Source organism: Taudactylus pleione, unplaced genomic scaffold (assembly GCF_031769625.1).
Source record: "Taudactylus pleione unplaced genomic scaffold, aTauple2 ptg000007l, whole genome shotgun sequence".
In the NCBI taxonomy this organism is placed as follows: domain Eukaryota; kingdom Metazoa; phylum Chordata; class Amphibia; order Anura; family Myobatrachidae; genus Taudactylus; species Taudactylus pleione.
The window spans coordinates 11,135,430-11,151,754 of record NW_028284410.1 but is presented as its reverse complement, the minus strand read 5'-3'; the positions used below and the strand labels follow the sequence as shown (position 1 = coordinate 11,151,754).

Genomic DNA, 16,325 nt, shown 5'->3' with positions numbered 1-16,325 from the left:
CAGCCAAAATGGCAGTATTTGGGCAAAAGTTTGTACAAGTCCGACTAGAGGAGTCGGACTTGTAGGAGCATGCTTTGCTAATCACGGATAGTTGATGCTAACTGATATTGCAGACTAATTTTGAGTGCACATACACAAGCATTTGTGCAAATTCTGCCAATTTTAAGAAAATGGTAAGTATACCTCTGGAGGGTTTACAGTGTATCACCTTGAAGACAAGAAAATGGATATCTGATATCATGGTAAAAATGAAAGAGCCAAAACAATTAAAGGCCATTGGATTCACCAAGGTTAAACGTCAAACGAGGGCAGTTCGAAAGGAAAAGAGACAATAAGATTAGGCTTATACTGGCCATACACTAGTGCGATTTTGGGCCGATAGCCCGATTTTAGACGCGTTGTACGATGAATTGTGTTGAAATCATGTTGTATTTAGGTAGGATATGATCTGATGCGCGCTACTGCTGCTCTTAAAACGTATCGTATGATCAGATGTGCAGCCCATATTAACTATCATAATCGTATGCAGATTGTGCCGTGTATTTGAGCATGCGATGCATCGTGCGTTCGACCGGCGTCATTTCAGTGACATTTTGAAGAATGATGATTCGTTTTTCAGTAGGCGCACTATCGATCGTATCGCGAGATCGTATGTACATCGTGTGTCCAAAGTGCGGTTGGGACTGCCAGGGAGCTGCCGAGGAGTTCAAGGGAAATTGTAAAATGAATCTCATCTTATGCTGGTTGTACTGTTGTATGGCCAGCATTACAGCGTCACAGGAATTTATGAACCTGACCAATCTCAAACACATTATTTGTTTTTGGAACATCATCATCATGACCCCAGTTGGCTATACACTACTGTCTCTAAACTCCTCTATCTCTTGCAGTGAAAAACTAATCTACTCATTGTGTTGGCGACTACCGTGATCTTGATTCTTAAATACTTTAGTACCATATCTCAAAGCATCACACTATCACCTACACAATCACTTCCACCTCTTAAAACTCTTTGCACTCTTATCTTGCCCTAGCCTTCTCAGAAATATCAGTTTCATTAATATTCAACATCCGATCTTTCGACAATGTTTTTTTTTTTTTCTCCTTTCTTCTGGTTGATCTGGCAATACTACACCATAACATACATTGGCCAAATGGCTCTAGCTGCTCTTTCTTCACAGCTCTAAATACAATATCAACCATGGCAAGCAAAAAAAAAAAAAAAAAAAAACTTCAACTGAACCTGTATTTGGAATGTCCAGATTGTGAGAGTCTGTGTTGTAAAAAGGTAGTTTATGCAGTCCATTCTGACTGCCAGGTTGCTCAGCTCCACAGGGGACACTGGATATAGACGGTGGTGGAGTAGAGCCTGGCACTTTAAATAATCTAAAAGTGTGACAGGCTCCTCCCCCTCTATATCCCATCAGCCCCATTTAAGAAACTGAGCCCGAGGGGAGACGGAGAACAGACATAAGAAGGAGAACATTTCCAAAGGAACAGCTTGCCGTAGAAACAGAACAACACACTGCAGGCAACGCAGTAAGTCACACCAACAAACAACATACAAACTGCAACAGAACTGGAGCAGAAACAAATCCAATGGGAAAACTCTAGAGCTGGTAAGCAGCGCCGGATTCCAGTGTCCTCTGTGGAATCAGAGAAATGGATTTACTGGTAAGTCCCAAAATCCTGTTTTCTCCTTTATCCACTAGGGGGGACACTGGAGCTCAAGACACTGGGGACATCCCAAAAGCTTTTCCCTCCCAGGGGGGGAAAGTGCTGAGAAACCTGCAACACCATGCGGCCAAGACTGGAATCAAAGGCCGCAAAGATATCAAATCTGTAAAGCCGAACAAAAGTGTGCAGAGAAGTGCACGTTGCTGTGCGGCAAGGTTGAGAAGCAGAACACACAGAAAGCAGTCTGCCTGTCCTCAGTAAAAAAGAAAAAAATTAAGAAAATAAATTAAAATCAGAAATATTAATGAAAGGGCTGGAGACAGCCCCAGGTGCACCGGCTCTCTCGGGCACATTTCGAAAACTGGGGCTGCTGACAGGAAGCCGGCACCATCTGGGATTTTTTTTCACCTGCCCGAAGTCAGGTGAAACAAAACCCCCGATGAGTGCCATTTTTGGGCGGTCGCGATCATGAAAACACATGGATCTGGGAACTTATCCCGGACCCTTTGTGTTTTTGCCAGTTACTGGCAAATTTTTAGTGTGGTAACTTGAATTACTCCCCCCCCCCCCCCAGTTTTTACCATATGAAATAATCATGGGCAATTGAATTCCCCCCTAGACATTTTTTTATTTTAAATAAACCTTTCGTCATACAAGTCTCAGAAGACAGTTCTTCCGTACATTTACATTTTTTCCCAAGACAAGCCCTCTGATCACCATTACTGCTAAAGATCTTGCTTCTTACTTACAAGATTAAAAATACTGTATGTGATATGAAATGTTACCCTCTTCCATGGGCAACAATCATCTCTATACTCTTCCTGCACCCTCTTTTCTTATTTTGATCTCACTGTAGAGTCTGCTGGCGTCATACTGTATAAATGTTAACACTAATAAAAATATTGGTAACAATCTTGCGATATCTCAGAAATAAAAAACCCCATAAAAAACCATAACAACTGAATATGGATAGTCAGTGTGACGACCAATAACAATCATGGCGAAATTACAGTCAAAAGTATGCATGTTTTAAGGAATGTCCACCACGTTATACTGTATGTAACCTGTGTGACAACACAACACACCCATTTTTCGAGTTCATATATTAGCCTGTTTCCAAAATAATAATACAGACAAAAAACAATCGATTTACAGTCTATGCAGTCTATGGTATCTTTAAAGCCAGGCCAGTTTTCCTTTTCATAATGTAGTACAGGTCGAGTCTCCCATATCCAAATCTTCCAAAATACAGAATTTTTTTTATCATGACTGAGATAGTGAAACCTTTGCTTTTTGATGGTTCAAGTACACAAACTTTATTTAAGGCACAAAATTATTACAAATATAGTATAAAATTACCTTCAGGCTCTGTGTATAAGGTGTATATGAAACAAAAATGAATTTCATGTATGTACACAAATTTTGTTTGAGCCACAAAATTATTGCAAATATTGTATAAAATTACCTGCAGGCTGTGTGTATAAGGTGTATATAAAACATAAATGCATTCTGTGTTTAGATTTGGGTCCATTTCCCAAGATATCTCAATATGGTATGCAAATATTCCAAAATACGGAATATTCCGATATCCAAAATACCCCTGGTCCCAAGCATTTTGGATATGGGAGACTCAACGTGAAGCCTTATTTGTGCTCCCATGATGTATACTGACCTCTAAAGCTGAAGGTGAGCAGTACTGAGTAACTCTATTGGCATACCATGTGGTTGGCAAAGAAACATTGAAGCCCTTAATTCTAAGCTTATATATGCTGGCTACATGTTCAGTAAAAATCACAAAAATATGTTTCTGCACCAAACACTGCACTAAAACTATAAGATCACCTTCTAGCATTCAGTGAGATACAACTTTATGCAAGAGTCCTTTCTACAACATTGTTCATTGCCCTGCATCATCCAGCGGAGCCGTAACTAGACTCTTTGGTGCCCTGTGCCAGAATTGCGCCCACCCTATTTTTCAAAAGCACCCAAAAAAAGTGCATGGCCTCATGGGGAATGGCCAGGGAAGAGATAGGGGTGGCTAGGAGATGCTGGGGATAAAATAAGAGGAAGCTACAAGTGAGAATGATTGTAAACAGAAAATTGACAGGCCCGAACAGCGCCCCCTGTCCTGCGGTGCCCTGTGCCATGGCACAGGTCGCACCAACCTAGTTACGGCCCTGGCATCCAGTAGCAAGGATGGAGAGTTTTCTGTGAGCAGTACTACAGGACACAATCCTTTATGTAAAAATGTATATGTATGTTATTTTTATTTATAATTAAATATACATTCTTGATATAGAAAAGTGCTCTTGCACCCATATCTTGTTCCAGACACATTTTAAAACCACTTGCAATATTGTGCGCCTAGCTTTTGAAACTTGTGATTGGCCACTGAAGGTACAGTTAATGATATTAAAGTATGATTCTCTTCAAAGTAATTAATAGAAAAACAAATATACACTTCACACTTAAAAAGTGAAAAACAAATATTCTGATAAACCCCCCAAAATTAAGAAAGATGTCCAGCCTTTCAAGTCTGTGTCAAGGTGGCACATAGCACACGTGAAACTGTATTTATTTGCTGTTCTTTTTCAGGTGTAAAAATACTTCACAGAACAAACAATAGATATCCATGACTGTCCGGACTCAGAAAGTGTTGAAAGGAAGTCAATTGTATCAAGTAGCTTCACGAAAAAAAGATACATTTAGCAATGTATCTGTAAGGGAAAACAGAATAGACAATAGTTATGATCTTAATATTTATTCAGTCATCATAAAAACACAGAAAGGTTTAGACAAGTAGTGAAGAAAAAAAGAGACTCTCATGATGAAGCCCCTCCTAGGATCTTATTATTCTAATTGGTATCCTAATGGTGTTAGATAAATCCATTATTGGATTGTCAACAACTGGTGTGCTAGAGTATTTGATTTTAAGGGCCTAACAGCTGATGCAAACTTGATTGTAAATTGGCAGAATTACGTTTACACACATAAAGAGGTTTAAGGCTCTGCATCAGCATCATATGCACCCAGTTTATGCCAGCCATATATTTATACGCACGTTTTTAACCATATCTAATACAGTAGAAACAAATATAGAGACAAAAAACAAGCAAACTATGTGATAAAACATCCACACAAAAGCACCACTATCATCATCATCAGTGCATTTGCACCTGCCATTGATTACTCACAAATATGACTCTCATGCATATATGGGTCTTGTTCCAGGCCATACATGTGTTTTTTTCAATTGCTTGGACCCAAACCCCACCTATCTAGTTGCAAGCAGGGAGAAGTGGCCGTATCAAACAAATCTGTAAGGCAGCATATGCATGAAAGAAATCACGCAATTTACGCTACACAAACTGACATATTGCTCATCCTGTGTCAGGCCCAGATTCCTAGGGGTATATTTCCATGGGGGGTTCCTAGGGGTATATTTACTAAAGTGCTGTTTTATTTTTTAAGTGGAGATGTTGCCCATAGCAACCAGATTGAAGCTATTATCTTCTAGAAGGTACTAGATAAATGATAAGTAGAATCTCCTGCATGTCTCACATATTGCTAAACTGCTGTACGGACAAAAAAATTTTGGTGCAATTAAGTGATTTGTTCGATACCTTGTATAAACTGTTGCTTAGAGGATGATTTATCTTCCAACTTTCCCCAAGAATGAGGCAAACTCTTTATTTCTGTCAAACAATTATTGCGTAACTGCAAAAGAAGCCTCCGCTGCAGATATCTAACTGTAGGCTTAGGAAATTGTCTTTAAAGTACAAAAGTTTCACATATAAAATTTTAAAAAAGCATTATATACATAGTTCATTAGAAGTAATTTACCCAAAATACTAAATAAAAAATATGAGATATGGTAAGAACTTACCCTTGTTATCTCTATTTCTACGAAGTCCATAGGGTTCCACAGGATACCTTGGGGTATAGGTGCGACGTCAGTCATCGGGCACCATAGAGTTAAGCTTTCAGCCTCCCAGGATGCACTAGGGTCCCCCTCCTATACCCCGCCCCCGAGCCAAGGCACTTCAGTTTTGTACCAAGCCATAGGCCGGAGGAGCAGAAGGAAGAGAGAGAAAGAAGATCTGGATACACAGAAGAATCACATTCTCACCAGAGGGAGACGGAAAAACCGGTGACCAGAGCAAAGCCCATCTGCAGCACAGGTGCGACAGGGCGGGAGTCCTGTGGAACCCTATGGACTTCGTAGAAATAGAGATAACAAGGGTAAGTTCTTACCATATCTCATATTTTCTACTTCAGGGTCCATAGGGTATCCACAGGATACCTTGGGGATGTCCCAAAGCAGTATCCTTTAAGGGTGGGGACGCTCCTGTGCTGAAAGGAGAATCCGCCGCCCGAAGGAAGCATCCTGAGAGGCGAAGGTGTCAAACCTGTAATACCTCACGAAGGTATGGACAGAGGACCACGTAGCAGCCTTGTAGATTTGGACTGCAGAGGCACCACGTCGAGCTGCCCACGAAGAACCCACAGACCTAGTGGAATGAGCCTTCAGAGAAGGAGTAAGCGGCAGACCTTCATGAAGATAAGCTTCAGAAATAGCCATACGGATCCAGGCTGCCAAAGTTTGCTTTGAAGCAGGCCAACCCTTTTTACGGAAGCCATAGAGGACAAACAAGGCGTCCGACTTCCTAAACGAAGAAGTGCGGTCAACATAAGTCCTTAAGGCCCGCACAACATCCAAAGTGGCCTCACTCACTGAAAGGCCAGGTGAGTTAAAGGCCGGAACAACTATTTCCTCGTTAACATGAAACTGGGAAACAACTTTGGGAAGAAATTCAGGACGAGTGCGGAGCACTGCCCTGTTCCCATGAAAAATCAAGAAAGGGGGTCTACAAGAAAGAGCCCCTAAGTCAGAAACACGTCTGGCCGAAGCTATGGCCAGAAGGAAAACAGTCTTAGCTGTTAGCCATTTAAGATCCACTGAGCCCAGTGGTTCAAACGGCGGTCCCTGGAGAGCCCTCAGGACCACAGCCAAATCCCAAGGCGCCACAGGTGGAACAAAGGGTGGCTGAATGCGGAGAACACCTTGCATAAAGGTGCGCACATCCGGGATTGTAGCAATCCTACGGTGAAACCAGACAGACAGGGCCGAAACCTGTACCTTCAAAGAAGCAAGGCGAAGCCCATGATCTAGTCCCGCTTGTAGGAAGGCGAGTATCTGAGACAGACGAAACTCCCGCGGTGCATAACCTCTCGGTCGACACCACTGGAAGAACGTATGCCACACGCGATGATATATCCTCGCGGAAGACTGTTTCCGAGCTCGTAACATGGTACGAACTACAGAGCTGGAAAACCCCCTGGACCTTAACATGGCTGTCTCAACAGCCACGCCGTCAAAGACAGCCGAGTCAGGTCCGGGTGAAGACAAGGACCCTGCGACAGAAGGTCCGGTCGTAGCGGCAACCGCAGAGGACTGTCCACGGACAGACCCTGAAGGTCTGAGAACCAGTGCCTTCTGGGCCACGCGGGAGCTATCAACAGGAGCGTCCCTCCTTCCTGTTTGAATTTCCGGATTACTCGTGGAAGAGAAACCGGAGGAAACAGGTAAGCGAACCGGAACGTCCACCGGAAGGACAGAGCATCCACCAGAGACGCCTTTTCGTCTCTTGTGCGAGACCCATACACCGGCAACTTGTTGTTGTGCCGGGACGCCATGAGGTCGATCTCTGGAAGACCCCACTTGTCCACCAGAAGTTGAAAAACGTCCGGGTGCAGGGACCATTCCCCTGGATGAACGTCGTGGCGACTGAGAAAGTCCGCCTCCCAATTTAGCACTCCCGGGATGAAGACAGCTGATATGGCCGGAAGATTGTGCTCCGCCCATACCAGGATCCGAGACACCTCTACGAGAGCCGCCCGACTTCGGGTTCCTCCTTGCCGGTTTATGTAGGCCACGGTGGTAGTGTTGTCCGACTGGACCTGCACTGGTCGACCCTGGAGACCCCGATGTGCCTGCTGGAGGGCATTGAAGACCGCTCGGAGTTCCAAGATATTTATTGGAAGCTCCGCTTCTGCCGGAGTCCACCTGCCCTGGAACAAGTGTGGACCCGAAACTGCTCCCCAGCCCCGAAGACTGGAGTCCGTTGTCAACAGGACCCAATTTGGTACCCAGAACGGACGTCCCTTGTTGAGATGGGTCGTCTGCAACCACCAGGCAAGGGACAGTCGAACCTCCGGGGTGAGCACTATCGTCTGGGATTTTAGAGACTGAAGCAGCCCGTTCCACTTGGACAGGATCAGATGCTGCAGAGGTTTGGAGTGAAACTGGGCATATTCCACCATGTCGAACACCGACACCATGGAGCCCAGTAACCTCATCGTCGAGTGGAGAGACACCCGGCGGCTGTGCAGACAACTGCGCACCTTCGACTGTAAAGCAGAGATCTTTTCCCCCGTCACAAAGATCCTTTGCTGTCCCGAGTCCAATAAGGCTCCGAGGTGCAGAATCCGTCGAGACGGGATTAGAGTGGACTTCTGCCAGTTTATTAACCAGCCGTGCCGTTGCAGTAGCGCAATGGTCAGGTCCAAGTGGTGCAGAAGGAGCTCCGGAGATCCTGCCACTAATAAAAGGTCGTCCAAGTACGGCAACATGTGGACTCCCTGCAGCCGCAGAGAAGCCGCCATGACCGCCATCACCTTGGTGAACACACGCGGTGCTGTCGCCAGGCCAAAAGGCAACGCCCGAAACTGAAAGTGGTCGCTGTGGATTGCAAACCTGAGGAACTGTTGATGACACAAAAGAATAGGGACATGCAGGTAAGCGTCCTGTATGTCCAATGACACCATGTAGTCCCCAGGTTCCAGCGCCAGAATGATGGACCGTAGGGTCTCCATCCGAAACTTCGGCACCCGCAAAGACTTGTTGAGAGCTTTGAGGTTGAGAATCGAACGATACGACCCATTGGGTTTCTGCACCAAAAAGAGATTGGAATAGAAACCATGGCCCCTCTGGGAGAATGGAACAGGCACTATAACTCCAGCCTGGAGCATAGTGTGCAAGACCTTCCGCAGCTCCGTGGCCTTGTTCCGGTCTGATGGTAGACCCGTGGTGAAAAATCGAGCTGGGGGTCTGTGCCTGAAAGAGAGGGCATACCCGTGGGAGACCACCTCGAGAACCCAATTGTCTGTCGCGGTGACCGACCAACACCGGGCGAACTGCAGCAGGCGGCCTCCCACTTTGGGATCCCCCAAAGGGAGGCCCGGACCATCAGGCCGCAGGCTTGTCACCTGGTTTAGGGGCCGGACGTCTGGTACTGCAGGCCTGCTTCCGGGGCTTGGCCGATTTCTTGGGACCAGCCTGTCGGGGAAAAGACTGTGGTTTGGGCCTGCCCTGGGCCCTATAAGACCGAAAGGACGATGGTCCTGAACCAGAAGGGACAGCGGCCGACGGGAGACATGCCGATTTGGCTGCCGCCAGTGTGGCTACAATCTTGTCCAGATCTGGACCGAAGAGAACTTCTCCGTTAAAGGGCAACGCCTCCAAACCCTTTTTGGAATCAGCGTCCGCCTTCCAGGATCGCAACCACAAGGTGCAACGAGCAGCCACCGCTGCTGAAGAAATTCGAGACACCAGGGTACTAATGTCTAAGGCCGCCTCGTTGATATAAGTGGCCGAATCACGGAGATTACCAATCAACTCCGCCTGCTCAGCCAGACAGTCGGAATCGAAGGACGCCTCCAACGAATCCACCAAGCGCTCCATATCTCTGGCAACCCAGCAAATGGCCATAGCCGGCCGCGCTGCCCCCCCGCAAGGGAATAAGCGGACTTCAGGCAGATCTCCACCTTGCGCTCCGTAGCATCCTTAAGGGAGGACATGGATGGCATTGGTAACGTGGCACTACGGACAAGACGTGTCACATGAGAATCCACCTTAGCAAAATAATTATCCGCGAACGGATAAGCCACCGCCAGACGCCTCTGCGGCTGGTATCGCTTGCCAGGCTGTTTCCACGCCTCCTCTAAATGGTCCACCAACTGACCCGAAAGAGGAAAGACTGTGGCGTCACCCTTCACATCCTTAAAAAAGGCATACTTGGATTTAGCCGCTGGGGAAACTTCGTCCTCAATCACCAAGGCTGTGCGGACTGCCCGAATAAGTCCAGGAATATACACCTTGGACCTAGCGTCTGCGTCCTTTGTATGGAGAGGTTCCTGATCGTAGGGATCCAGAATCTCCCCATCATCAGACGTCCCTTTGTCATCCTCATAAGGAGCCGACAGAGACGCCACCGGCCGTTTATGTGGCCGCATCACAGACTCCCCTTGCAACACATCCGACAAGTGCTGTACAGAACTCGTCAGGGAGTTAACCCACGCCGGCTCCTGAGAAACCGGGAGAGGGGAAATAGGGAGACTGCGCGGTACCACCAATTGTCTAGGGAAACCCTGCATGGGTGATGACACCACTGACTGCTGGGACAAACCCATCTGCGTAAACGCGGGCTGCGGAGCTAACTGGCCCACTAAGGTTGTAAGTGCCTGAGCGAAACAAGCCCAGGGCGGCTCCTGTACCGGTGCTGTAACCGTAATAGGCCGCGCCAACGACAAACACTGCCGGCAGAGGCCCTCCTCGCTACCCTCCCCCTCCGCTAAAGGCACTTTACACGTAGTACACTGTAGCCGGAGAGGAAAGTCACTTTCAGACATCATGGTATAAAGTATGTGACCCCTCTCACCAATTGTTTTTAAAAAGGCGAGAGACCACCCTGCAGCACCGCACCGCAAGGGCATTGGCAGAAAGAACAGGGACAGTAATAAGGCTGACAGTCAGAAATGGAAAGTACAGGCAGCAGCGCTGGCACAGTCACATACAATGCAAAGAAACTCAATTCCTGCACTAACCAGTGCTGATAATCAACTACACAGACACAGAGCCTGGTAGGACACAGCGCTGCATACACAGACCTGACCACAGCGGAGGAGAGGTATGCGGGGGGACCCAGACCACGATGCCTCCGTCCAGACTTCCAGCAGCGTTCACCACGCGTTCTTGAAGATGGCCGCCGAGGAGCAGAGAGGAGGCTGGCCTGGGGGAGGAGCGCTGCCACAGGGCCAGTCGGCGTGTTGCAGAGAGGGCTGTGTGCAGCGAGGGAGGCGCCGGCTGCTGGCATGCATTTAACCCCCGGGACGCCGCAGCGCTACCGCTCTGCTGCGGTCCGCTGTCCCAGGGGGGTAGTGGAAGCGCAGGTTACATACCTGGCTCCACGCTGCTGCCAGTCCCCAGGGAGCCCCCTGCCTGGGGACTCTGGACCATGTAACAGCGGGGACCCACCGCGGAACCCCGCCGCTTACCTTGCTGTCCCCCTTGATTCCGGCCATGGTCCGGAACATCTGGGGTCACCGCTAGCTGTGACCCTAGATACTCACCAGCATCCCCGGATCGGTACCGGCGTTCTGGTACCGGCGGGGGTGTAGGGAAGACAGCATGGACATCAGGACTGACTGTCCATGCTGTACTTCCAGATGTGCAGCCACAGCTGCATGTAGAAAACTTCAGGGGCTCCTTAGCCCCCACTCCAACAGGTGCACCCGACTCCGGCTGGGCACCAAACTGAGGTGCCTTGGGTCGGGGGCGGGGTATAGGAGGGGGACCCTAGTGCATCCTGGGAGGCTGAAAGCTTAACTCTATGGTGCCCGATGACTGACGTCACACCTATACCCCAAGGTATCATGTGGATACCCTATGGACCCTGAAGTAGAAACATAAATTTCTAAATGATTTAGAAAGGCGCATTGACCTATAAACCTCTCCTCAAAAATCACTAGAAATTTGTAAAAAACCCTGCAATCACCAAATTGTTAGTTAAAAGACAACCTACAAATGTGGCAAATATTAAAGACAACTGATATGTTACAATTTTATAGAGTTGCACTGTACTGTACATGTTTTCCAATTTGACCAGTGTTAACATAACATCACTCCAATAACCGAATTAGCTGCTGGGGGACTTTTGACAGACAAAACTGATTTATTCAAAAGAAACGATTCCCTGCTACTCCCCAAAAATACTATAATAAATAAGAATGGTCAATGTGCCCTCCCTTCAAATCCACAACCAACCAAAATGCTTGATAGCTTGAGCTAAAACAAACTAAAAGAGAAATAATGGGCATGGGTCCCCTGTTAAAGTGGAAAGCAGCCCTAGCCTAGACAGGCTGGAGCGACTGGCACCTCTACTGGAAGGAAAGTGATGACATACACAACCCCCCCCCCCCCCCACAATCGAGATATGGGAGTTCTACCCAACACCACTGAGCTGTGGGCACAATAAAATAAAACAGTATAATGTACAACGTAACTAGGAGCACCCAACAATATGTGACAGTGAACTGAATTAACATGGTCAAGCCTTTGATGCTCTACATATTACAAGTATTTTCCCATACACCAGTCAATCTCAAGAGGTTTACGCGGGAAACAGCATGTGATTGACTAAATGGTGAAGGCTTGTCAAGTACAGTATATTCATTCACTGTCATCGTGCAGAAGATCTATGAATGAAGCAGTTCTTGTGGTACATTATGGTATATTATTTTTTGTTGTAATCTATTTGGAAATAAAGTAAGAAATATTTATTAAGTGGTTAATAAGAGTGATTCAGGGAACGTTATCTCAATAAAAATAATGTTAACACGTATCAATATTTTATTTACATAATATGAGTATACTGGGGAGCTTAAATACATAATTCCCATTTAGATTCAGCACATTTTCTAAAATTGCATTTCCAGACAAACTACTGCATACCTAAGCTGTTCAGGAGTTTCAGTCCACAGATTGTCCAGGAACTGATAATATGTGCTCTTGGAGCCAATTGTTTAGAACATCAATGAGAGCTTGAGGGTACCCCTTATTTTTAAAAGAGCTTGCACAATTTTGATTAAAAAAAAAACTTAAACCAAACACGCTTCCCATGAGCTCAGTGACACATAGAGGTGCGGGAACAACGCACCTGGGACTCTATTGGGGGCCCAGAAGTGCAAGAGTGATGTAACCACAGGCCCCAAGATGTCACATGCCATGCACCCCCCCATCCCCCCAGCACCGCACAATGCTTTGGCGGCCATGAAAAAGCTAACTATAGCGTTTCAATAGGGTGGTAGCGATATGTGTGGCCTCATTTTGCCAGCTCCAGGAAACTCAACACAAGCTACTTTAAAAAGGATACTGGTTTCTGTAATATTTTTCAATGTCTTGCAACCACTCTAACATGTCAGCTATAGAAGGACTTAGAGAAGAGCGCTGAAGAGTGGCCTCAAGACTAAGTTTCTCTGCATTTACTTCATAAACATAGAGGACTGATCCCACCTTATGACTCACAGAGTCTCTCACTTTTTGGAGTATATACCTGCAATGATAAAGGAAAAGCACAATCATATTACGTTTCCAAAAAATTATTTACAAAACCATTTGACTAAATCAATTATTGATACAATTTATCTCCTGTGAGTTTTTTTCACTGAATTCTGCTGTGGTGGAATGAATATAGTAAAATATACATTATACATTAATTCCATAATTTAAAAATACTATGTTTTCTTTATTTAAATGAGTTAAAGAGCTACACTTAACTGTAACGGTATACAATCGGGAAGCCGGCAAGATGTAGACGCCTGACATTTCCTAGACGCCGGGCGCCGCGAGCGGACAGCCGCGGGGGGAGGGTTAGGTTTAGGCAGCGGGAAAGGGGGGGGGGGGGGATTAGGCACTTAGAGGGGGGATTAGGGTTAGACACTTGGGGGGGAGGTTAGGGTTAGGCACCCCTAAGGAGGGTTAGGTTAGTCAATACTTACCTATCGACGATCGGGATTTCCAGCACTGTCGGGAACTCTGCTTTGCTCGGCCGATTCCACTGTAACAGTTTCTGTGTGTGATGGGAGGGGGGGGGGGGGGGGGAGGTGGCGGGGTGGAAAACACACCAATTTTTAATTGTCCCAATGAAAGCTAAAATTGCCAGTCACCTCACACATTGGTGTATTTAAAATATCAACCTATAATATGTCAGGGTGTGTTCAGCGTAATCATGGCCAGATAACTGTCAAGGCATTACGGCGCCTGCTTCGGGTTGTCTGCCAACCACCACTGGCCTATGTTTAAATCAGTATACTCTGCCAAATGAACCGCCGGTGGGCAGTGTGTGCGATCACTAGTCAGAGACACAAAGGTGCCTCTAACAGGGTGTGTGGTGTGGGCAGGCCCACCTGCAGAGACAGTGTGATTTCGGTATATGCTGGCGCAGCAGTGACGGGGATATCAGTGGGTGTGCCCAAATTCTGCAACCACAGCTGCCTGCATACCAGCCTACTACCCACCAGCAGCAGGAGTTGGAGCACATAGTGTGCACATGCTGCGCCCCCTGACCTGTGCTTAAGAGTCCTCCTCCATTGTGAGCACTTTCTGTACACCTCGGCTCCTCCCCCAAGTTCCCTTAGTTGGCTGGGTGGCTGAGGTACTTTCCCCATCTCCCAATGTGTAGGTCTTAATGACCCCCATCTCCCAACTCATCTTTATCTCCATCTATTCTATCTTTTTACTGTTGTGCCCATTTCTTGCATTACTTGTCTTTTTATCTATCCACTCACCTACCATTTACCCCATACTTACCTACTCTTCCGGAAAGTCTGGGAGCCTCCAGTTTTTTGGGTATGCACTGGGACACTCTCTCTTGCAACATGCATTCCAATTCTGCACATCCACTGGAGATAGAGGGTGATCAGCTGTGCAATGGATATTTATACACTATGTTAAACCGACTAATATACCCTGAAAAAGGCTTTTTTTAATCTGAAAATAGTAGGTGAAAGGTCAACAGGTTGAAGGACCTAAACCTAACAAAAATTTTGACCATCTAATAAATCTCACAGACACTGAATAGAATTCCCAGGCATTATTTCCATTAAGGGACTGTGATATGAGTGACTCTCTTCTTTGTCTGGTAGGCGGCCAACTCACCTGAATTCATTTTTATTGGAGTGTTGTATGGAGTATTACTGTATTTTATATGTGAGTGTATCCATTAAAATTTACAATTTTAACATGTAAGAACGTATTATGCTAGATGCGCGTTACTTTTTTTGTTACCCACGATTTTAAGCCTACTTTTGGAAAGGGAATCCTGTATCAGATCGACAGCATAAAAGAGGCATTGTGATAAGCAAAGAAACAAGTGTGTACACTGTAAAAACTACACCTAAAGTGGGGTTGGTTGCATTTATAAGATCATCCAAAATAGAGGTGGTATAGAGGTGGTTCCTTCAGGTTTGGGGACTATCACTTCTCTGATTCTAGAGGCTGTGGTACAACTTATTTCCACTTTCCAATTCCTAAAAAGGAGTGAGACACTGAGGAACCTAAGTGCTTACGTTATTACCCTAAGAAGGTTTTTTCTCTCCTCTTGTAAGTAATTTTGACAAGGAAAAACAATAGAGACATAAAGGAGGACTAAAGGAAGAAGAAGGCTCAAGTGAATTATCTATCCATCTATTTATTTTTGCAGGACTCTTACATAAGGACATAACAGTGAGCGCTGTTTGTGAATATTGTTGCTGATGCGTTCATTTACATGTGTATTTCTTTGGCGAGTACACATTGTTTGTACAGCACTATATTGACCTTGTTTATCTGTAGCTGATAAGGTAATTAAGAACTATCAATTAAATTGCAAAAAAAATAATTTGTGTAAGATGTTCCATTGACATATCCCACCCTATATATTTAAATTACTGCATGCAGCTAAAAGATCATATATTGCAACAACAACTGTTTGTGTAACAAGTTTTTATTTTGTCATAGGTGTTAATTTTATTTATCCTGCCTCTACATGTAGAACATATTAAATCATTAAATTAATGCAAAAAAATCACTGGAAGCCTCAGCATAAATACAAAGCAAAGGCTTGTGAATATAGATTGTAAGATGTGCTTTTATGAGCACTTACTATAATAAATACACACTAAATATAATGCAATATGCACAAATACTTAAGAATTTTATGGAAGTCCAAACTTACATTTTATCATTTAGCTTTTCCAAGGTCAGATCCATTGCTGCCTTAAGCTTATAAAGGAGTCGATCTTGTAGATCAGTGAAACTACTGAGAGGCGTCTGAGTGAAAGTAACTTTATGGCAGGCCTGCAATTGCTCAGCCAGGTTACTCAATGTGCTTATTAAGGGATCACACTCCATTAGGGCAAGTTTCCATTCCTCCAGCTGCTGTTCTATAACATCAAAGCACTGTCTAAGGGACTGCTGGACAGAGAGGAGTGCAGCAACTTCTGACATGCTGGAATGGAAGCAAACAAATGTTACAATTGAATATCAGTGCTTAATATTCTACATCTAAAAGCAGCAACAGGTATTGTAAAGGGGCATACACACTTAACGATTCGCTCCATGAACGATATCGTTAAGTGTTTGCTGGGCTCAATGCCGTTAACGACCTTGAGCCTATACACTGAACAATATCGTTAACGATATCGTTCAGTGACGTCACCGGCAGCATTCCTGAACATGCACAAACTGACGATATCGTCAGATTGGCCTGCGTGTTCAGGCAATAAAAGATATTGTTAACGATCCACGAGAGAGCGCATCATTAACGATA

At 45.5% G+C, this 16,325-nt stretch overlaps 1 protein-coding gene across 3 annotated transcripts in view; it reads right to left on the bottom strand.

Annotated features, from left to right (window-relative positions):
* Positions 1 to 4,212: 4,212 nt before the first annotated feature.
* Positions 4,213 to 16,325, bottom strand: part of AIRIM (AFG2 interacting ribosome maturation factor) — a 36,221-nt gene continuing 24,108 nt past the window's right edge. For all 3 annotated transcript variants that reach the window (XM_088462087.1, XM_088462020.1, XM_088462140.1), the window contains 4 exons: positions 15,732 to 16,004; positions 12,891 to 13,070; positions 5,301 to 5,422; positions 4,213 to 4,394 (listed from right to left, as the gene is read on the bottom strand). In XM_088462087.1, the coding sequence (XP_088318213.1) occupies positions 4,354 to 4,394; positions 5,301 to 5,422; positions 12,891 to 13,070; positions 15,732 to 16,003 (615 nt within the window). In that variant the 5' untranslated portion in view covers position 16,004 and the 3' untranslated portion in view covers positions 4,213 to 4,353. The remainder of the gene's footprint in view (positions 4,395 to 5,300; positions 5,423 to 12,890; positions 13,071 to 15,731; positions 16,005 to 16,325) is intronic.